Source organism: Mesoplodon densirostris, chromosome 17, assembly GCF_025265405.1.
Source record: "Mesoplodon densirostris isolate mMesDen1 chromosome 17, mMesDen1 primary haplotype, whole genome shotgun sequence".
NCBI classification, from domain to species: domain Eukaryota; kingdom Metazoa; phylum Chordata; class Mammalia; order Artiodactyla; family Ziphiidae; genus Mesoplodon; species Mesoplodon densirostris.
The window spans coordinates 50,292,175-50,316,692 of NC_082677.1; the positions used below are offsets into that span (position 1 = coordinate 50,292,175).

Sequence of the window (24,518 nt, forward strand, 5' to 3'; positions counted from 1 at the left end):
GCCTAGTAATTTACTGATTAAAATCATAGTGATTAATAAAGGACTAGCTATTATTTAGAGGTAAAAAATAATACTAGAAACATTTTGTTCAAGTGCATCTAAACAAACCTTTATCTATATAAAATAATTTTTCAATTATTATAGATAGTGAAAATATTGTTATTATAAGAAAAAGACAGGGATAAGGTTCTTGATCACTAGTAGCAGCAGTGATGGAATTTTTTAAATATACATCTGTATCTGGAATTTTATGTCAGTTCAAAAAATTAAGTACAATTCTAATAATTTAGAAATTTACAAGTTTATCAAAGAAAAAAGATACCTAATAAATAGTCAAGAATCTAGTGTAAATTCAAGAACTAGCAAGTGAAATTCAGCAAGATAAATTCTCCTCAAGCTCATTACTCAGTAAAATGTCAATGAGCAGCAATAAAATTAATCTCACATTTTTAGGAAAGTTAGGCTTAAATATTCTTATAATTGGCCATTTAGGTATATCAGTATTTTCCCTAATATGAGTATGTTCATACATGTATCATATGATATTGAAACTGTGATAGCTATAAAGTTTTGACAGATACGTAACTCAAGTATTGTATGTATATATACATTATTTATGCATATTTGTGTACACACACAGAGAAAAGAGGATTCAGTATCTAAAGGACTCTAACTTTTAATTTTTATTTAAATCTATACTTTTTGGGTAATCTTATAAGCATGCATATCACTGAATGTATCACAGAACACAGTGAGTACTTTGAATGAAATCACTAAAATAAAACAGCAAAGTAGTAGTAATTACAATTTGCTAAACACCTCTGTGCTAAACACCGAAAATTTGAATAGCACAGTGGATAGTGCTTTTGGGCACTGGAGCCTAAGAGACTTGGATTGGAATCCTGGCTCTACTATTTGCTAGTTTTATGATAACTGGACACTGGATCTTTTTGAGTTTTAGTTTTTTCCCATCTATAAGATAGGAATAATGGTATATTACCTCACATGGTACTTATGAGAAATAAGTGCAATAATGTATGAAAAGTGTTCAGTCAATATTCACTATTGTTGCTCTCCTTAATCAATACAATAATCTGATGATAAGGGTATTGTTATTCCATTTTGCAGTTGGGAAAACCAAGGCTTTAGAGGGGTTAAGTAGCCAGCCCAAAGTAATAAATGGTAGAGCAGTTTTAGAAATTGATCAAAAATAAGGCTCACACACTTTACCACCACCAAATGGCTGACATCTTAAATCTTTTGTAAAAATAAATTAATTACACATTTAACAAATCTCAAATTTTGTACCTTTAAGATAATTCTAAAAGAGGATGCAGGAATTCAATTCAAAGAATTCAAGCTAGTATTCATGGAGAATTTTTATTTGCAAAGTATATACATACATACACACACACACACACACACACACATCTTAATTTAATCTTCATATCAACATATTCAGTTAGGAATTATCATTCCTATTTTTAAAAGAAGGAAACTGAAACCAAAGAGATTAAGAAATTTATGAACGGCCACACAGTTCTAGTAAATGAAAAATAGGATTAAAACTGAGGCCTAATTCCAAAGGCTGTATTTCCATTACACCACACTGTTTCTTTACAGAAAACAGGTGTAAAATACACATAGATATTTTTAACTGCGCCTTCAGATTTTCACATCAGTTACTTCAAGACTATCTCCAGAATAATTCAAATGTTCCTAACTAAGAGTAGTACATTAAAATCTTTTTTTTCTATGTAAGGCACTGAACAGTTGAAACAAATGTTAATTCAGATAACTGTTTAAAATACAGTCTACATTACATTCTTTAAATACTATATGTCATATGGATCCTATGTTATACATAATTGATTCCGTCTTATACACTATTTTGCCTCTGGTCAAAATTTGCCTGTATAGGATAGATTCCATGACCCTCTCTGAATTCTTTCCAATCAGCCAGAAGCTTTCCAACGTTCCATCTTAGAACTCACTCCTGATAACAATAAATCCACAGTTCTTACCCTCCACACACCCCTACAAAAAAGTCATAGTCTAGAAAATTTAAATCATTATTATCCTACAATGTGTACCACCAACATAATTAAATGTAAGATAGAACACAGCAATTAATACAGTGAATTTGTCAATGCAAGATAAACACGGTAATACAAAAGAGAAAAAAATATACATAGGAAAAATAATTTATTAAAAGACTATGACTATATGCAGCAGGAGTAAAAGCAGTGACTGGCAAGGGGATTAAATGACAGGCACAGCGAATGCAAAGGGAGTCAGGCAAAGCGAATCTGTGGATGTACAGTGACTGGTAAGTTAATACTCTCTAGATAAAATGGGACACCATCTGATAAAGGATTACTTACACTTTAAATTCACTTTGGTGGTAAAGAGATGAAACTATTCCACTCTATAAAACCATACAATCTGATGATTAAAAGAAAAATGGCCTTATGCTGTAATACTACAAAGTAAGTCCTTCCAAAGAGGTTACCCTGTGGCAGACAAGATGGAAGTAAGGCTCGCTATTGTTGAGTAATTTCTATAGCTAATCAGTGTGACATCGTAAAAAGTCTGTTTTAAATTTGTAACCTTGGTTTTCTTTAGCATTTCATTTTAAAATTCTGGAAAAAAACAAAGATGACTGTCTATAAGATACTAACATGGAGCTGAAAAAGTTTTAAAACTGTTTATTGAAATGTGAATAGTTAACCTCCGGTAAAGTATTGGAAGAACTCCGCTTTCATATAATTGGCAAGAAAAAGACACTTGATAAAATCTGTTCTAATACTGGCATAGTAGAAAATGTGAGATCAGAGATTCTAGCAATAACCAAAATAATTTACATAGCACACCCCAAATATTATTTCTTAGTTTTAAATATTAATGGCATTGTTAGAGCACCCAGTAAATAAAGCAATCACAAATTTTACTACGGTTAATCACATTAGACTTAAAATACTCTCAATTTTTATTTCTGCAGAATATAACTTGAGTAGTGCTCTATTTGTGTTTTTACTAAAAACAGGGGTTTTTGTCTGTTTTGTTTTGCATTTTTGCTTTGAGTGACAAACTGATAGATTGAAACAGGCAAAGAAAAATAAAGTTGATTATAATATATGGCATATGAAAGTTTAAAAATAAAATTAGCCTATAACAGTTTTGCAGCCCCCAAAAAAGAAAAAAACATTAGTAAGATTAATTTGCATGGAATATGTGTTTTTAAAATCTTCTATTTTGCAGGGTTTATTTCAGGCATTTAAGAAAATAGTAGGTCTAAGTTGTACTACTCAAAGAGTGCTTGGTTCCCATGCCAGGATTCAAGGCAGAATTTATACATAAATTTATAAGTTCTCTGCATTAAATTCTTTCCTGATCTTAGTTGACCCATAATCTGTAGTTTAAGGAAAAATAATCTTACTTTAGGAATATATCAAATATCAAATAAATCATGTGTATTGTGAATATAAATTTTATATTAGAACAGTGGAAGCGCTGTAGCAGTCAACTCATTATTACTTTATACACTGAACTTAGCAATTCTGTTAATTCTAAAGCAAATAAACAGAATTAAAAAAAGAGAAAAGGACTACAAAGTGCCAGATGGCAGTGATCTAAGAGCAGATAACAAAGTATATAAAATAGAGAGCAATAATTATTTTTTCCACCTTCCCTTAACTTTAGGAAATTTGAAAAGAAATGGAAAAGAAAAAGATATACTGTAAAATGTCTTATTTTTATTAAAGTTAACCAAAAAGAATACAATAAAATAAGACTGACAGTTATTGACAAACAGTACACTTTCAGCATGTTCTTTCTCCTCAGGCTATATAATAACGATAGAAGCAAAGTAGAAGAATTAGGTTTGTGCATTTTCCCAGAGACAAAATTCAAATAAGTGGAAGAAATTGGGAAAGTATCCCACCTAGTTGATAAGGAAGACCAAATACCTTTGTGCTTGTCCCGTTTATGCTTTAGCTGTGCTGGATGGGATCTGAGTCTGGCTAGAGCCTGTTCTCGATGGTTCATAAAAATAGGACCAGCAAATACAAGGGGGCCTGAGGAGAAACATTTTGTATGTGCATAGAAAAGCTCACAAAATGAAAACACTACAATGAACAAAAATAATTCAAACTAAAAAGCATGGAAATTAAAGTTTTGGACATGATACCTTTCTCCCAAATCCCCCCCGTTAACCTCCCACTCCCAACCACAACCTATTCACCATTCTACACAGAAGTTTTATTATCTTAAATATAGTTAATAAAGTAAAAATTCTGATCTTTTATACTTATAAAATTATTAGGTAGTTACTAATAGTCTCAAATAGATAATCAGAGAGTTCAAATAGAATAAATCAAACTATCTTACAAATCTTTTAATATCATTTATATTCAAACTTGGTAAACCACACATTCATTAAAAACAAATATCTTTCCTTTTAAAATACCAAACACCAACAAAGTTTTAAATTAATGATTAAATTTTAACAAGGTCTTCAAGATTTAATATCCACATCAATCTTGATACAAAACCAAGATGTTACTGACAACTACATTCTCTCATAGAGGTAAGAAAACAAGGTGGTCAAAAACAAAAACAAAAAATTCCTATGATCTGAGATATACATATTTATATACATACACATTTATATACACACATATACATACAACATACACATATATATACATGTATATGTATATATATAAAATCACTGCTTTATAAAGACAGAATTGTATAAGATGTGTTTGATTTGATTTACTAAAATAGATAAATCTAACTTTATGATTTTAACCATATACACAAAATCAGACATAAGGATAAGCTGAATTTCATATTGATGATGAAGAGGGGACTCTAAACCCAGTAACATTTTTAGAACATTAATGGTTCTCTCATAAAACAATTTGTTTCTGAAGCTCCTCTATGTACCTATACATATATACATAAATATACACTGACACAGATTACAGTCATTTCTACTTATACAGTATTTAAGAAAAAAATCTGTAGTCAAATCAATTTCAATAAAATTTAAGAACTGTTTCCCCCATTACTGTTTAGCTTGAAAAGAAAACTTTAAATTATACCTTAAAATTTTAGTTCTTTTCTTATAGAACAGAACCACAGCTTCTTTGAGTTTTAGCAATATCAAAAATGCTTACAAATTTCAAAACACTAAATTTGACAGTTAAGAAGTTACCAGTAGTTGAAAAGGAAATTGACAGTATATATGCACTGAACATTTTTAATTAAATTTCTGTGATTCTCTATAGATCTTCAGCTATAATTAATTTTTCTAACAATGCGACAAAATGAAACTATTGCTCTGTAATAAAATTTGACAAATGTCATATTAAATACCAAAGTACCCTGCATTAAACATTAAAAAATGGGTAGAAAAAAATATATTTAAATTATGTCTCTAGATACAGAAAAAAACACAAGCAGCATCAATTCTATGAAAAACCAACAATAACATATTCTATGATCACTACAGGTAGAAATATGCTAATTTAATGTTAATAGAAGAATTAAATATTATTTTCCAGTAACGCAGTATCAATCATTTTCAAACTAAGATTATATAAGCTAAGCTTCATCTTTAAAATATAATAAAATGAGATACATTTCAAATATGAACACATGTCACTTCTTCAACTTGCCCTATTTTTCAACTGATTTACTAAAGCAGATAATATAAATATTATTAGCAGATAATATCACTCTAAAAAGTGTAAGACACTTTCCAACTATACAAAAGAATTGTAAATATTAAAATAACAATAATAAGCTGTATTACCATTTTCTAATTTCTGTGGTCTGCCTGAGATATTATGTCTTTCCATAAAAATATTATACCCATAATGTTCAGAGTAATTTAGCTTCTCATAAATTCAATCTTTTCAGAGTCCTTTCTATACATAAATACAGAAGGCCCACTGGCAATCACACATAGAAAGTACATCACTCGAGCTCAACTTAAGTTACCATTTATAATATCAAGTTACCAGGTTCTAAAATACTCTTGTATCCCATGGACTAAAATAATTTTTCTTACATAGTTAAGTCATTCATTTATTCACCAAACATTTTTGATTATACTTAATGCAACAGATGCTAGGTATCATAAATATAATGACAAAGACACAGACCTCATTCAAGTTCAGTCTACCAGGGAAGACAGAATAAAAACAAAGAATTGCAATATGTTCTAATAAATGCCATAAAGTAAATCTATACACATCATATCCTGAAGGATGAAAAGTGATCAAATCAACTTGAGTGAATCAAAGAGGTTTCAAAGAGGGACTTCCCTGGTGGTTAAGAATCTGCCTGCCAATGCAGGGGACATGGGTTCAAGCCCGGGTCCAGGAAGATCCCACATGCCATGAAGCAACTAAGCCTGTGCACCACAACTACGGAGCCTGTGCTCTGGAGCCTGCGAGCCACAACTGCTGAGCCCACAGGCCAGAACTACTGAAGCCTGTGTGCCTAGAGCCTGTCCTCTGCAACAAAGGAAGCCACTGCAATGAGAAGCCCGCGCACCGCAACGAAGAGTAGCCCCCGCTCGCCACAACTAGCGAAAGCCTGCGCACAGCAACGAAGACCTGACGCAGCCAAAAAAAAAAAAGATGTCAAAAAATGAGAAAAAGTTTGCCAAGAGAGAAAGAAGAGAAGAGAGGGCATTCCAGGTAAAAGGAATAGGATTTATAAAAGCATGAAGACATAAACAACAATACTGTATGGTCATTAAAAACACACACGAGTGCTCACGGCGGCGATGCCAACAGCGACAGGAGGTTTGGTTGTCACCAGTTGGCTGTGCGGTGCTGCGCTCGGCGGCGGCCACGGCAGCTTATTTTCAGTTGCTTTTTAAAGGCGGAAAGCTCATGGTGCAGATGGTTATTTCCAGTGCTGGGGCTGGAGGCCTGGCAGAATGGGTGCTGATGGAGCTACAGGGGGAGATCGAGGCTCGCTACAGCACTGGGTTAGCTGGAAACCTCCTGGAAGACCTGCACCACTGAGGGGATCCCTGTGCTGATCGTGGGGCATCATATCCTGTATGGGAAAATCATCCACCTGGAGAAACCCTTTGCCGTCCTTGTTAAACACACTCCGGGGGGGAGCAAGACTGTGATGATTTTGGCTGCGAGAATGGCACCCCATACCTGGTGACGGCACTCACCAAAAACAAGATCCTTTTCAAAACTCGCCCCAAGCCCATTATCACCGACATCCCCAAGAAAGTATGAAAGAACCCCGGATTTTCCTAGAGAGCGGCCAACTCCTTGGACTCATGCTCCGCTGCCACCTCAAGGACAGATGGATAGTTTCCTGGGACCACAAGGGAGTCCTGTTTTAAACACAGGCCACCCACTGGGTATGAACTCAGATCCCTTCCTTGGGGATCTCTTTCCAACAGGTTCTCTTGGAAATTTGGCCCCATTTCCAAGGAACCCATCTCCTTTTCCAACTTCATCAGGTTCACTGGCTTCAAATCCAGCACCTTTCCCTGCTGGTGCTCATGACCCAAGCATGGCTTCTTTTCCAAGAGGGATGAATCCCACTGGCACAGGTGCAGTTTCTTTCCCAAGGCCGGGTGGTCTCTTGGGCCCAAGCCCAGGGTCAGCTCTAAATCCTGGAGCAGGGGCTCTTCCAGGCCCAGGGCCTCTGTCTAACCCAAGGTTAGGGAGTCTCCCAGGGCCAGGTCCTATGTCCAACCCAAGGCCAGACGGTGTTCTGGGAACAGGTCCTGACCCCAGAAGTGGTGGCCCCATGGGCCCTGGATCTGGACCCAACCTGAGAACAGGTGTCCTGTTGACATCTGGGAATGGTCCTCCCAATCCTAGACCTGTTGGCCTGGGCCCCAGACCAAGTCCCAATCTGAGATCAGGCTTTGTAGGTACAAACGCTGCCCCAAGGTATGTTTCCAGGCCCTGGCCTTGGGCCCAACCCAAGATCAAGTGGCCTGGGTCCAGGCCTTGGGCCTAATCCAAGGGCAGGTGGCCTGGGCCCAAGCCCTAATTTGGACACCAGAGCAGGTGGCCTCTTGGGCACAGGATCTGGTCTTAAGAATGGCTGGACCTCAAAGCCCAGATCTTGCCCCCATTCTAAGAGCAGCTGGTCTTTTAGGAGCAAATTCAGCTTCTTTCTCACAAGCTTCTGGAAACGTGGGCATAAGCTCATCTTCCACGGCCAACACACCTGGCCCCACAGGCCCAAACTCGGGTCCTGGCTCTCAGGGAACTGGCCTTCCAGGGCCAAATCCATCTCCCATGTCGAGGGCTCCTGGCCCCATTGGCCCTAATTCAGCTCATTTTTCAAGGCCCGCTGGCCCCATTGGAGTAAATGCTAATCCTTTTCCAAGGGGGACAGGTTCAGGGGGATTGAACCCAGCTGCTTTCTCTCAGTCTTCTAACACATTGGCTTCAAACCCAGTTAACTTCCAGAGGTCTGCTGGCCTCCAGGGCTCAAGCCCAGCAATTTTCCCAAGAGCCTCTGGGTCACTAGGCTCCAACCCAGCTAACTTCCCACGGGCCACTAGTTTACAGGGTCCAAGTCCAGCTCCCTTCCCAAGGTCTACTGGCCCATTAGGACCTGGTCAGGTTAATTCCCCCAGGTCAGCTCCCTAGGCTCTTCACCAGCAGGCCCTGTGGGTATCAACCCAGCTCCTTTTGCAAGGCCAACTGGGACCCTGGGTCTAAACCCAGCTTCCTTTCCAAGGATGAATGGCCCTGAAAGCAAGACTTTGGTCCCATTTTCTAGAGTGGGGAGCCTCCCTGGCACAAACCCAGCTGCTTTCCCAGACCAGGGGCTCCAATGGCTACAATGTACCCAAATGGAATGTTACCCCCTTAGGCGCCATTTTCTCTCCAGGACCACCTTGGTTTCCAGACACTGTGGTTCTGAGCAGGGGCTGTGTTTTGGGTGAAAGCGTAGATATGGAGCTACAGTCTAAAGTACATAGCTGGGGTTCAAGTTCAAATGAGCCTTTCCCCCCCCCCTGTGTCTTTCTTGAGTGAAGGTAAAATGTTACCTGTGGGACATGGACTTTGGCAGGTGGGAATGATCCCCAGCCTTCCCGAAGCCTGCTGTGCTTTTGTCCCACAGCTTTCTGCCCCTTGTTTCTTACTAGTTCCTTGAATTGTTCTTGTGGACTTTTCCTCAGAGATACATTGGCCTGCAGGTCCCAATTCATATGCAGTCCCCTGCTCACCACTGGAGAATCAGCTCACTGCTCTCTAGAAATGTTGTGTTGGTGAGCGGACCATGCTTCAGCAGCACTGACCTGGCCACCCTCTACTGCCATACCTTCCCCTGGGGGCTGGAACACAGAACAGGGAAGTGCAACCACTTCAGAGAGCCACCAAATACAATTTCTGCTTGCCTGACTGGGCCTGCAGCTCCCTTCTCCTGGGACTTACTTAGAGGAAGCCAGGATCAAGGCTCCACTGCTCACCCCACTCCCTCTCCACTGGTACTCCCAATCAAAGAACCTCAAAATTAAACTGATGTGGATGGGGTTATGTGAATTGGGGTGGGGGTGGGGGGAATGAAGGGGAGAAATCACTGTGCTTCGTTCAGCCTGATGTGAAAGGACGGTTGGTGTTTTCCTGCAGTGTATCTTTTCTCACTGTTTCTTTAATAAATGGGATGAGAGGGAAAAAAGAAAACCACACACACATAGCTGAAATGGATGGAGTATAAGGTTATGAGGCAGAAAGTAGTGGGAAATGAGTTTGGAGATGAATATACAAAAGAGGTAATTAATGTCTTTTGATACCATTACACTTCATTGTAGAGGCGAAGAGAAGTCCATGAAATGTTTTCAGTTAGTCAACAAGCACATATTAACTACTGACCAATTTCAGGCACCATGCAAGGTTCTAAGAACACTTGCATAAACAAGACCCCATCTCTGATTCAAGAAGCTCACAGTCTAATGGTTGAGGGAAGTTTACATAAAACTCAAGAAGAAATTATGATGGTGTGCTATGACAAAACTAAGCACACTGGAGGGGCAGCTGGCAAAACTTGAGGGTGGGAAAGTACAGAGTTACTTTCAGAAAGTTACTGGTGATACATTTCAAGAACCTAAAAATTATTATTATCCTTTGGCCCAGTAATTATACAAACAGAAGTCTGTCCTAAGGAAAACTGGAATATTTTTTAAAAGATTTCAGCTCAAAGGTGTTATTATAACCTTATTAATTGTAACGAAAAATTAAAACAATCCAAAAAGAAGAACAGTTAATAAAAAACTATGGTATATTTTCTCACTGGAGTAATATTCAGCCATTAAAACAAGATTTATAAAGAAAAAGTACTTCTGTGCTATTTAAATTAGCAAGGACATAACATCGCTCATCAACGTTTTGCAAAAATTAAAAATAATACCTAATAAAGGTGGTGCTACAGGAAAACACCACTCTCATACGTAAGTCTTAGGAAGATAAATTCCTATAACATTTTTTTTTAAATTTGAAATATCTGTTAAAATTTAAAACATACACACTCTCTGGCCCAAATATGCTATTTCTGGGAAGCTCTATTATATAAACAAAAATTCCACTACATATGGCTGAAGTTTAAGAATATATTATTATAGCAAAATCCACAAAACCCTGAAAATAACCTTAATGACCATCAACAAAATAATGGCTGAATAAACTGTGGCACAGACGTATTATGAAATGTTATGTAGCTATTAAATAGAATGTGATAGATCCATATTCACTAGTATGTGTTCATGTTGTACTGTAAAATGGGAAAAAGGTGTTGCAAACAATTGTATATTTAATACAATATCCCTTCTGTAAATAAACATATGCCTACACGCTCACATATGTATAGATATCTGCACATGATTATAATTTAATGGAGTAAGATACAGAAATATACCTATTAGACTAAACCTCATTTGCTTGGTAAAAGAGAATGGGAGGGCAAGGAAAAAACTGCTAGAAAAATTTTAAAAACGTACATACTGTAACATTAAGCAAATATATGAAATATAAGATTCAGTCAGTGAGGGACTTCCTGGTGGAGCAGTGGTTAAGAATCCGCCTGCCAATGCAGGGGACATGGGTTTGAGCCCTGGTCCGAGAAGATCCCACATGCCGCGGAGCAACTAAGCCCATGCACCACAACTACTGAGCCTGTGCTCTAGAGCCCACGAGCCACAACTACTGAAGCCCGCGCGCCTAGAGGCCGTGCTCCAAACAAGAGAAGCGAAGTCACTGCAATGAGAAGCCTACACACTGCAACAAAGAGTAGCTCCGGCTCGCCGCAACTAGCGAAAGCCTGCGTGCAGCAACGGAGACCCAACACTGCCAATAAACAAACAAACAAACAAACAAACAAATAAATAAATAAATTTATATATTAAAAAAAGATTCAGTCAGTGACGTAACTGGAAATGTATAAAACTCAATTAGAAGATACCGATGAAACAAATGGAAGTAATAATTTAATTAAAGGATAGGCTTGTGGAAAACCTTTAACCTAAATTCCTGTATTACTTCAATATGGTATTACAATAAGGTACAAAAAATTTATGATATAATTATTAAGGGGAAAAAACAGTACACCAATATATATCACACTATGAAATGATGTAAAATGTCTAAACAAAAAAGTATGCATAGAAAACCTTTAAGAAAGTATACCAAAATTCTATAGTGGTTATCTTTGGATGAGAATTACATTGACATTTTTTTCTTACTTATGTTTTCCATGTGCTTCATATATTTTAATTTAAAAGGAGTATTGGAAGATCAGCTAATACTGGATTTGACATGTCAAATTAAGAAAACTTAATGGTTTTCGAGGCTTAAAAATCAATACCAATAACTTCTCAATCACTTTGAAACTGGAGAGACTATAATAAACTTGTTTTTAGATTCTAACTTGTGACTATGGGAAACTGATTTTTTTCTATCAAGATAGAATCATTTTATTCTACAGAAGATGTAGGGGGTTTTATTAATAATAATCAAAATTTTGTGATGAGCATCCCAATGTTGCGAGAAAAGCAGTCAAGTAGAGGCCAGAGTTGGAAAAGAATCAAATCCAAAGAGAACAGAAGTTTACTAAATAGCCCACCACCACCACTAGCATCCTCATCATCACCATCGCCATCATCACCATTTACCCAGGGCTTAGTATAGGTCAGGCATTTTCATGCAAGTCACTTAATCCTCATCTCTACTTAACGTAGGTACAGTTGTAATCTTCGTTTTAAAGGTAGGGAAACTGAGGTTCAGAGTGGTTATACTCCAAGTAAAACTTAAGAAGCCAGGATATGAACCAAAGTCTAACTTCAGAACCTATATATTCAACCACCATGCTATATAGCTATGCTAACTATATAGCTTATTATCCAAATGAGACGCTCTACCGAGAGCAAAAGGGGGCACTGTAAGAAATACATCTGAACAGTAGGCATAAAATGGGACTGTCCCAGGCAAACCAGGACGTAACTCACCCCATCAACAGCTCACAATCATGGAATTTTGATTTGACATTTAGGGGAAAAAGAAAGAAGGAAAAATAGGCAATATTATTTGAGCTTAGTTTTCCTTAAAACAGAGCGCTGAGAAGGAATATAAAGATAAGAACATTGATACAATCACCCAGGAGCCCTGATGACTTAGAGAGTTCTACTTAAAAATCCTACTGAACAAGCACTCCACTTGTAAAGTCTACTTAAAAATCCCACTGAACAAGCACTCCACTTGTAAAGTTAATACAAGTCTCAGAGAAATTATATATCAATCAACTCTGTCTAATCTAAAAAACAAACTAAAAATGATCACAAACACCACTGAAATAAAATCTGTAAATGAATACTATTGGTACCTAAGAATATATATGTAAGAAAAGTATTATCTAGAAGACTAATAGCATAAAAAAATTAAAGTTCCAACTTTATCAAAAAGTAGTAACCACACTACTTTTGGGGGTTTCAACAGCAACAGAAGAATTTGTGTCATGAACAGCAGCTGAACTACATCAATAGGCCTGAGGTTTATGAGCAAGGCTTTTGATACACGAGCTAGGTCCTAAAATTTTGAGCAACTTTAAAACAAATAACACAAACTTGGTAAATAGGATGATAGATAAATCAAGTAAAATACTTTAACTTAATCTAATACTGAAAGGCTGAAATTTCAATACAGGTAAAGCCAATTACTAATAAGCATAATTACCAACAGACTGCTAACTGTTAGTTACCTAAAAAACACCAAGCAGAAGCCAAGGGGGGTGGGGTGGTGTGTGTGGAGAAAAGACAAGTATGTACATGTGGCAGTTGGAACACTAAAAATTTATTTGACATTCCTTTTCCTCATGAGGACAAAACGAGACTAACAATCCTTGCTAGCATGGTGCCAAACAAGAGCCCTAGAACACTGTGCATGTGACTCAAATCTGTATCGAGGACCCTCAGGCAGAAATGCTGAAGCATGAGGCCCAGGTGATTCTGATGTAGAAGGCCCATGTAACAAACTTAGAACATCACTGCCCTAGAGCAGCGGTTCTCACACTTCAGCACCCTCAGAATCGCTGGGAAAGCTTGTTAAAGCACAGATACAATAATCTAATTTCCATAAATATTTAAATAATGGAGTTTTTTTTAACTCTTAAAGGGTTAGAGTTTATCTTTTAAAGGTCTATGATACATTTTAAAATAAAACGCAAAAGAATATTCTGCTATCACAAAGTTTTGTTGAATAACCAGTGCATCATCAATGTTCTTTTACTTCTGATATACAGAAATATATACTATACCTAGAGAAGAACAGCTTTTTATAGAGGGAGAGAAAAAAATAAGATATATAGCATTAGGCAAGTAATTAAATGTCATCACAAGGATTTGCTATACTTTGGTTGAAACATAGGAAATAGCTGGGTTTTGTAGGTCATTTCATATGATTCAACCTAATATTTCAAAAAAAAATGGTAGTAAAAGTATCACTAGTAATTAACCTTAAGCAAATCATACTATTAATACAAAAGGAATTATCACTTAATTACCATGTGTCATAAAGACCCAGAACTTAAATTTTACCCTATTCTCTACATAACATTCAATATGCAATTTTCTCATACATTTATATAACATAAATAAGAGTAGATACATTAATCTCATTAAAATATCATTTAAAGGCAATGATTTTATGTAAACAAAGCCAAACTAACAGCAAACATTCACTGTATCAATTCCTCAACATTGCTTATTAGACACTATAATGAACAATCTTCAAGTTCTAAGCAGATGTCTTATGACCTAAGTTTAATAAAAACAGAATTACCATGTGTGCTATATATTTTATATTCAACTTACTCCATTTTATATTAAAAAAAAGGAACGCCTAACAAAGTCTGTAATGATGGTTAAATGAGTAATAGGTTTTATCTATCACTAAATATTTCGAATCAAAATTTTGCCTAGCAGAGGAATAAAATTACAGACCTTTATAACAATCTGTCTTAATCCTACAAAGAAAAGATTCTATTGGGCAAGAATAACTTTAGTAATACTTATATTTATCTCTGCTTGTTGGATATATACTAAAATACTTACTATAATCACTGTTAAATGTAGTTTTTAGGCTGAGAAATAGTCATAAACAATGAGGAAAAGATAGATAATAAATCTTTGCAATTAAAACCTGCAGACCCTCCAACTTACCATTCTTGTACATAACCAGAATAAGCTTTTTCCGGAAAGATACATAAAAGTATCATTATGCACTAAATTGGAAGGAAGAGCAGTGAGACTATGCCCAAATGATAATAATTGTAAATGAGTAAGAAATCAGAACTTAAAATACTAAACTACTGGTGTTCAGAGTTAAGTAGATGAGTCAAAATACAGGTGAAGGACAGTTCTTCAAATTTGTATTTTTTTAAAGATTGCCATTGCTAATAGTTTTTGATGCTTGGCATATGGCACAATTCTTAATATGGTTGACTTATGCCATAAACACACTACCAAATTAAATGTATGTTATTATTAGCACAATTGTAATACCCTGAATATTTTCATAATACTTTCATGAGTTACTAGAATGTTACTAATTTTAATTTCTTACCAAATCAGCCTACTCTATAAATTTTTAACTGGTCTCAGTATAGGGTAAGAAAATGTATTTTCATATACATTTTCTCTGCAGCTACATCTTACCTCTTCCTTCATCTAATCTGTGTCTCCTGATTACACGCTGCCGTTTTTCTTCTTGGCGTAACTGAAGGTGTTCTTCAATGTTAACCCCGGGTACTGGGACAGCTAGATGATTGACAGTCAGTCAGTCAATTAGTTTTATAATAGATAGGACAGAACTATATGAAATTCAAGAAAGTAAAAGCTAGCAAAAACAGTCTAAAACACAAATGATTTTTAATGCAAGGATCTTAGAAAAAAAGACAAAAAGAATCTCATCCCTTAATCAATGACACACTGTCAGTTACCAAACACGGAGTACTGCATAATCAACTATTATCTTAATTTTTTAACACATATCTAAAAGGAATTATTTAGACTATCAGAAATACTACCTAACAGAAGGTCTAAAGGTATCATCTCCTTCACTGCATCAAGAATCCCTCTTTGTCTTGCCTCTTGACCATCCAATTCTCTTGCACAAGCCTTGCAACATCCACATACAGCACAGCCAGATTCTCCAGAACCACAACCACAGATCCTAAAAATAAACAAATAAATTATTAACTGAAATCCTTCTCTTTCCTTAAAACTCCGTAACATCTTTTCTGCACTTTTAAGCTTAACTTAAATGAATCAGCAATGAAATCACCCCTTCAGATCAGGATTTGTCGATTTTAAAGAAAAGGTATGAAGAGATGAATAATTAAAAGGTATGAATAGATATTACACACTCCTAATAGGCATAATTGGTATATTTCTACAGAAAATACAAATGGATTTTGCTATCTTCAAAGCCATTATTAATAACATCTTTAAAAAGGTTTCACAATTAAAGAGGCACCAGCAGATTCAGTATTAAAAGGTTAGCAAACAAACAACATGGCTATCTCCCAGATTAGGGAGATGTGGGCAGCCTTCAATGAGTGAGCCCAGCTTGCCAGCTTCATGAATTCTGTCTCCTTACCCCTCCCTCTCCTTTACACGCCATCATCTCCCATTCTCTTTCACTGCATCTAATTACCTGTTATTTTTCCTCTTCTTTGTCCTTTTCCTATCATTTGTGAACTAAGCATATGTACGGCCTTTGATTATAACATAAAAGAAAACAAGAACACTCCCAGGAGCTGGCTAGAGGGTCGGTGAACACTAACTTCTTAGTCACATATCCTGCAGAAGTCCCAGCTTTAAAGTTATTTGGTTGGATCCGTCCTGAAAAACTTGTGACAGCCTCACTGAGCCTCTCCCTGGTTGTCCAGATTTGTGGAGACACAAGACAAAGAATCTACCCAGCAACAGATTTGAAACACATAGGTGCCCTGTGAAACTCCTGGCTTTCAAAAGCCAGTATTAGTGACAATTTGGAAGATCACTTACTACAACAGTAACAAATTGATAAAATAATATGCCCTACTGACTTGGCCATGGGCACTATTTTAAAAATAATGTTTAATTCTAAATTTATTCTAAGATATGTAGTCATAATTTTATGATATTTAAGTCATCTGTAATAGTGCTTAGTGTCCTCCATATTTATTCCTAAGTTGACTTAATTCGTGTGTTTATTTCTGCTTCACTAATAAAGAAATTACTGTACTTCATTAGATGCTATCCATTTAAATCTGTAAATAATTACTGGAAACTGATAGTATATCTCTCGGGAAAAAAAAGAAGAATTAACTTCAGAAAGGACCAAAGACTTTAGAAATTCACTTATGACATTTATCAATGGCTTAAGTTCAGAGATTGGGAACACTTAATTTTAGATGGAAATAGCTTGGGAAAGATCCAAAAAGATAAATTTCAACTCCAATGTTGTTTTTTTTTTTTCTTTTTGCGGTATGTGGGCCTCTCACTGCTGTGGCCTCTCCCGTTGCGGAGCACAGGCTCCGGATGCGCAGGCCCAGCGGCCATGGCTCACGGGCCCAGCCGCTCCGCGGCATATGGGATCCTCCCAGACTGGGGCACGAACCCGCATCCCCTGCATCGGCAGGCGGACTCTCAACCACTTGCGCCACCAGGGAGGCCCTCCAATGTTGTTTTTTAAAAAAAAAATCACAGAATCTTTCTTTAATCCAAATTAAACTTTAAAATAAACAAATTAGGGGCTTAAATACACTAAACAGAGCCAAATATATAGCTTTCTAGAAGAAATACTATCCTTTGATAAAGAAAGCCAAAATATTTTTTAACAGGCTAAAAAAGCAAAGAAAATTTATTGTTAAAAAATCATAATATTCCACCAGCCTAAAAGAAAAGGCCTGTTATATATGATCTATTTAACTATGTTAAGCCAACTATAAACCCAGAAATATACTCATAGGAAATTCAGACATTATTTGGGAAGAAGCACCTGAATACTAATGAGGTGTCAAATAGGGAAGCCAGAGATGAGGAGGTGGCTGCTCTCACTCAGGGCTTTTTTTCACAATATTCCCCCTACTTCCCAAAGTTGGCTAATTATCATAAATAATCTGATCTTACAAAGATCAGATCTATCATAATACAAAGATGCATGATAATTAATTTGATCTCCCAAAGGATAACCCATTGTATTATATTAGCTATAAATGGCAACACAAAAATAGGACTTGAAATTCTCTCCAAGATTCTAGGGGAAAACCTGCATTCTGATTCTGTCAAACTCACATATTAACTTTAAAGTGATAATAACACAGAACCCTGGGGGAAAAAAAGTGGTCCAACAAGAATGAAAAGGATAATTATAACAGGAATAATGCAACTTTAGAAGTGACAGCTCCTCGAACTCCTAAAATTGCGAATTATTTATCAATTCAAAAGAAAATTATATACCCCTAATTGAGTATTCTATATGATTTTGATAATTCCACACCGAAAAAATTCATGTTCAACACAAATGAATAGATCTTTGGCATTAAAGCAGTCTTACGCAATGACTACAAATGAAGGCACAAACCCAAGCATTAAGGAAAGTTATGACCTGTTTTAAAATAATGGCTTAAGTCGGACAGAGAAAGACAAATATCATATGATATCGCTCATATGTAGAATCTAAAAAAAGGCTACAAATGAACTTATCTACAAAATATCAATAAAAATAGAGTTAAGATGTAGAAAATAAACTTATGGTTACTGGGGGGTAACAAGGGGAGGAGGGATAAATTGGAAGATTGGGATTTACACACACACACTACTGTATATAAAACAGGTAACTAATAAGGACCTACTGTATAGCACAGGGAACTCTACTCAATACTCTGTAATGGCCTATATCAGAAAAGAATCTAAAAAAGAGTGGATATATGTGTATGTATAACTGATTCACTTTGCTATACACCTGAAACTAACACAACATTGTAAATCAACTATATCCCAATAAAATTCAAAACAAAAACAGAATCTGAATAAATGGAAAGATACATCCTGTTACTGAGTGGGAATATTTAATACCATAAAAATCAATTCTTCTAATTAAAATTAAATTAAATGCAATTTCAATTAAAATTATATTTTGTTTTAATTAAATACTAAGAATAGTCCCCCAAACAATTAAAAAAGACAGACACTGAGAGTAGCTAACCTTACTAAATGTTAAAATACCATACAAAACATAAACCACATAATATTAGCATAAGACTAGATCAGTAAGTCAGGAAAATAATGGAAGGCCCAGAAAACAGATTCTGATATATAAGGGAATATAATAAATGATAAATCTGGTAGCCATTTCACACATAATGACTGTACAACTGGCTACTGGTAAGAAAATACAGTTAGATGTCTACCCCACATCAGAACAATAATTATCCATTGGCTTTAAAATTTATTAATGTAAAAAGAAATAAAACAGGCTTTTTGAAGAATATTTAAGATATCACAAAATCAGCTAGAAACTGAGACCTTTCTAGTCTAGATAGAAAATTCAAAAATTTCAAAGAAATACATATTTGCTTATTAAAAATGTTAAGTGCTTTTGTGTAATAGAATATAACCTAATTTAGTTATATGATCATAAGTATATTGAGAAATACTATTTGTAGAGAAGACAGAAAACAGTTAATATGAAGAATATTCAGAGAACATCTTTCAATTTTTAAGGATAAAAACAATACAGGCAAAGAAAGGGTTTTAAGAGAAAACTCACAGAAGAGTATATTTAAATATCCAGGAAAAATGTGAGTCATGGAAATATATACGAAAATAATGATGAGATATCACTTCACATTCACTGAGTTGACAGAAATTAAAGAATTATATGATCTGCTACTGGCAGTATTTCAAAAGAAACTGCCTCTTACTGCTGTTAGTGAAAACAGAAACCCTTCATTTTTTAAAAACACTAACCACCATAAACAAAACAAAAAAACAAAAACCAATAGTTTTTAAACAAGCAGTAACAGCCCTGGAAATACATTCCATAGAAATAGATTCACCAATACATAAAAACACAATATATGTACAAGTACATTTCTTTGTGAAATAAAAACTTAAGTAATAAAATGAACTGAGGAACTTGAGGAAAAAAAATAAAATAAGAGAGAACTTCAAGATGGCAGAGGAGTACGATGTGGAGATCACCTTCCTCCCCACAAAAACATCAGAAATACATCTACATGTGGAACAACTCCTACAGAACACCTACTGAACGCTGGCATATGACCTCAGACCTCCCAAAAGGCAAGAAACTCCCCACGAACCTGGGTAGGGCAAAAAAAAAAAAAAAAGAAAAAACAGAGACAAAAGAATAGGGATGGGACCCGCACCAGTGGGAGGGAGCTGTGAAGGAGGAAAGGTTTCCACACACTAGGAAGCCCCTTCATGGACGGAGACTGCGGGTGGCGGAGGGGGAAGCTTCGGAGCCGTGGAGGGGGGAAGCTTCGGTGCCACGGAGGAGAGCACAGCAACAGGGGTGCAGAGGGCAAAGCGGAGAGATTCCCGTACAGAGGATCGGTGCCAACCAGCACTCACCAGCCCGAGAGGCTTGTCTGCTCACCTGGGCGGGGGCTGGGAGGTGAGGCTCGGACTTCGGAGGTCGGATCCCAGGGAGAGGACTGGGGTTGGCAGCGTGAACACAACCTGAAGGGGTTAGTGCACCACAGTTAGCTCGGAGGGAGCCCGGGAAAAAGTCTGGAGCTGCCGAAGAGGCAAGAAACCATTGTTTTGGGGTGTGCGAGGAGAGGGGATTCAGAGAACCACCTAAATGAGCTCCAGAGACGGACACGAGCCACGGCTATCAGTGCGGACACCAGAGACGGGCATAAAATGCTAAGGCTGCTGCTGCAGCCACCAAGAATCCTGTGTGCAAGCACAGGTCACTGTCCACACCTCCCTTCCCGGGAGCCTGTGCAGCCCGCCACTGCCAGGGTCCCGGGATCCAGGGACAACTTCCCCGGGAGAACGCATGGCGCGCCTCAGGCTGGTGCAATGTCATGCCGGCCTCGGCCACTGCAGGCTTGCCCCTCATCCGTACCCCTCCCTCCCCCCGGCCTGAGTGAGCCAGAGCCCGCTAATCAGCTGCTCCTTTAATGCTGTCCTGTCTGAGCAAAGAACAGAGGCCCTCAGGCAACCTACATGCAGAGGCGGGGCCAAATCCAAAGCTGAACCCCGGGAGCTGCGGGAACAAGGAAGAGAAAGGGAAATTTCTCCCAGCAGCCTCAGGAGCAGCGGATTAAATCTCCACAATCAGCTTGATGTACGTACCCTGCATCTGTGGAATACCTGAATAGACAACAAATCATCCCAAAACTGAGGCAGTGGACTTCAGGAGAAATAATATATACATATATTTTTTTTTTCCTTTTTCTCTTTTTATGAGTGTGTATCCTTATGCTTCTGTATGTCATTTTGTCTGTATAGCTTTGCTTTTACCATTTGTCCTAGGGTTCTGTCTGTCCATTTTTTTTTTTTGCTTTTTTGTTTTTAGTATAGTTTTTAGCACTTGTTATCATTGGTGGATTTGTTTTTTGGTTTGGCTGCTCTCTTCTTTCTTTTTCTTTTTTTAAATTACTTTTTAATTTTTTTATTTTTAATAATTATTTTTTTTATTTTTTATTTCATTTTATTATTATTATCTTTTTTTCTTCCTTCCTTTTCTTCTCCCTTTCCTTCTGAGCCATAGGGCTAACAGGGCCTTGGTGCTCTGCCTGGGTGTTAGGCCTGTGCATCTCAGGTGGGAGAGCTGAGTTCAGAAAACTGGTCCACCAGAGACCGCCCAGCTCCACATAATATCATTTGGCCAAATCTCTCCCAGAGATCTCCATCTCAACGCTAAACCCAGCTCCACTAAACGACCAGCAAGCTACAGTGCTGGACACCCTATGCAAACAACTAGCAGGACTAAAACACAAACCCACCCATTACTACAGACGCTGCCTAAAATCATAATAAGGTCACAGACATCCCAAAACACATGACCAGACATGGCCCTGCCTACCATAAAGACAAGATACAGCCTCAACCGCCAGAAAACAGGCACTAGTCCCTTCCACCAGGAAGCCTACAAAACCCACTGAACCAACCTTAGCCATCAGGGGCAGCCACCAAAAACAAAGATGAACTACGAACGTGCAGCCTGAGAAAAGGAGACCCCAAACACAGTAAGTTAAGCAAAGTGAGAAGACAGAGAAACACAAAGCAGATGAAGGAGCAAGGTAAAAACACTCCAGACCAAACAAATGAAGAGGAAATAGGCAGTCTTCCTGAAAAAGAATTCAGAGTAATGATACTAAAGATGATCCAAAATCTTGGAAATAGAATGGAGAAAACAGAAGAAATGTTTAACAAGGACCTAGAAGAACTAAAGAGCAAACAGACAATGATGAGTAACACAATAAATGAAACTAAAAATTCTCTAGAATGAATCAAGAGCAGAATAACTGAGGCACAAGAATAGATAAGTGACCTGGAAAATAAAATAGTGGAAATAACAACTGCAGAGCAGAATAAAGAAAAAAGATTGAAAAGAATTGAGAACAGTCTTAGAGACTTCTGGGACAACATTACATGCACCAACATTTGAATAATGGGGGTCTCAGAATAAGAAGAGAAAAAGACAGGGACTGAGAAAATATTTAAAGAGATTATAGTTGAAAATTTCCCTAATATGGGAAAAGAAATAGTTACCCAAGTCCAGGAAGCACAGAGAGTCCCATACAGGATAAATCCAGGGAGAAACACATCAAGACACACATTAATCAAACTATCAAAAAGTAAATACAAAGAAAAATTAGTAAAAGCAGCAAGGGAAAAACAACAAATAATATACAAGGGAATCCCCCCATAAGGTTAACAGCTGATATTTCAGCAGAAACTCTGCAAGCCAGAAGGGAGTGGCAGGACATATTTAAAATGACAAAAGGAAAAACCTATAACCAAGATTACTCTTCTCAGCTAGGATATCATTCAGATTCGACAACAAATGCTAAAGGGACTTCTCTAGGAAGGAAACACAAGAGAAGGAAAAGACCTACAATAACAAACCCAAAACAATTAAGAAAATGGTAATAGGAACATACATATCGATAATAACCTTAAATGTAAATGGATTAAATGCCCCAACCAAAAGACACAGACTGGATGAATGGATACAAAAACAAGACCCATATATATGCTGTCTACAAGAGACCCACTTCAGACCTATGGACACATACAGACTGAAAGCGAGGGGATGGAAAAAGATATTCTCCATGCAAATGTAAATCAAAAGAAAGCTGGAGTAGCAATTCTCATATCAGACAAAATAGACTTTAAAATAAAGACTACTACAAGAGACAAAGAAGGACACTACAGGATGATCAAGGGATCAATCGTAAATATTTATACATCCAACACAGGAGCACCTCAATACATAAGGCAAATGCTAACAGCCATAAAAGGGGGAATTGACAGTAATACAACCATAGTAGGCGGCTTTAACACCCCCCTTTCACCAATGGACAGATCATCCAAAATAAAAATAAATAAGAAAACACAACCTTTAAATGATACATTAAACAAGATGGACTTTATAGATATTTATAGGACATTCCATCCAAAAACAACAGAATACACTTTCTTCTCAAGTGCTCATGGAACATTCTCCAGGATAGATCATAGCTGGGGTCACATATCAAGCCTTGGTAAATTTAAGAAAACTGAATTGTATCAACTATCTTTTCTGAACACAACGCTATGAGACTAGATATCAATCACAGGGAAAAAAATCTGAAAAAATACAAACACATGGAGGCTAAACAATACACTACTTAATAACCAAGAGATTACTGGAGAAATCAAAGAGGAAATAAAAAAAATACCTAGAAACAAATGACAATGAAAACACAACGACCCAATACTTATGGGATGCAGCAAAAGCAGTTCTAAGAGGGAAGTCTATAGCAATACAATCCTATATCAAGAAACAAGAAACATCCCAAATAAAGAAACTAACCTTACACCTAAAGCAATTAGAGAAAGAAGAACAAAAAAAACCCTAAAGTTAGCAGAAGGAAAGAAATCTTAAAGATCAGATCAGAAATAAATGAAAAAGAAATGAAGGAAACGATAGCAAAGATCAATAAAACTAAAAGCTGGTTCTTTGAGAAGATAAACAAAATTGATAGACCATTATCCAGACTTATCAAGAAAAAAAGGGAGAAGACTCAAATCAATAGAACTAGAAATGAAAAAGGAGAAGTAACAACTGACACTGCAGAAATACAGAGGATCATGAGAGATTACTACAAGAACCTATATGCCACTAAAATGGACAACTTGGAAGAAATGGACAAATTCTTAGAAAAACACAACCTTCTGAGACTGAACCAGGAAAAAATAGAAAACACAAACAGACCAATCACAAGCACTGAAATTGAGACTCTGATTAAAAATCTTCCAACAAACAAAAGCCCAGGACCAGATGGCTTCACAGGCGAATTCTATCAAACATTTACAGAAGAGCTAACAGCTATCCTTCTCAAACTCTTCCAAAATATAGCAGAGGGAGGAACACTCCCAAACTCATTCTGCGAGGCCACCATCATCCTGATACCAAAACCAAAGGTGCCACAAAGGAAGAAAACTACAGCCCAATATCACTGATGAACATAGATGCAAAAATCCTCAGCAAAATACTAGCAAACAGAATCCAACAGCACATTAAGAGGACCATACACCATGATCAAGTGCAGTTTACCCCAGGAATGCAAGGATTCTTTAATATACGCATATCAATCAATGTGATACACCATATTAACAAACTGAAGGATAAAAACCGTATGATTATTCTCAATAGATGCAGAAAAAGCTTTTGACAAAATTCAACACCCGTTTATGATAAAAACCCTCCAGAAAGTAGGCACAGAAGGAACTT

At 36.8% G+C, this 24,518-nt stretch overlaps 1 protein-coding gene and 1 pseudogene across 6 annotated transcripts in view; one reads left to right on the forward strand and one right to left on the reverse strand.

Moving 5' to 3' along the window:
* The window catches only part of MYCBP2 (MYC binding protein 2), a 269,886-nt gene that overhangs the window by 172,139 nt on the left and 73,229 nt on the right, over positions 1 to 24,518 (reverse strand). For all 6 annotated transcript variants that reach the window (XM_060080239.1, XM_060080242.1, XM_060080241.1 and 3 more), the window contains exons 16-18: positions 15,583 to 15,728; positions 15,212 to 15,313; positions 3,969 to 4,076 (exon numbers count right to left, since the gene is read on the reverse strand). In XM_060080239.1, coding sequence (XP_059936222.1) covers positions 3,969 to 4,076; positions 15,212 to 15,313; positions 15,583 to 15,728 — 356 coding nt within the window. The remainder of the gene's footprint in view (positions 1 to 3,968; positions 4,077 to 15,211; positions 15,314 to 15,582; positions 15,729 to 24,518) is intronic.
* Positions 7,256 to 8,880, forward strand: LOC132477666 (decreased expression in renal and prostate cancer protein-like; annotated as a pseudogene).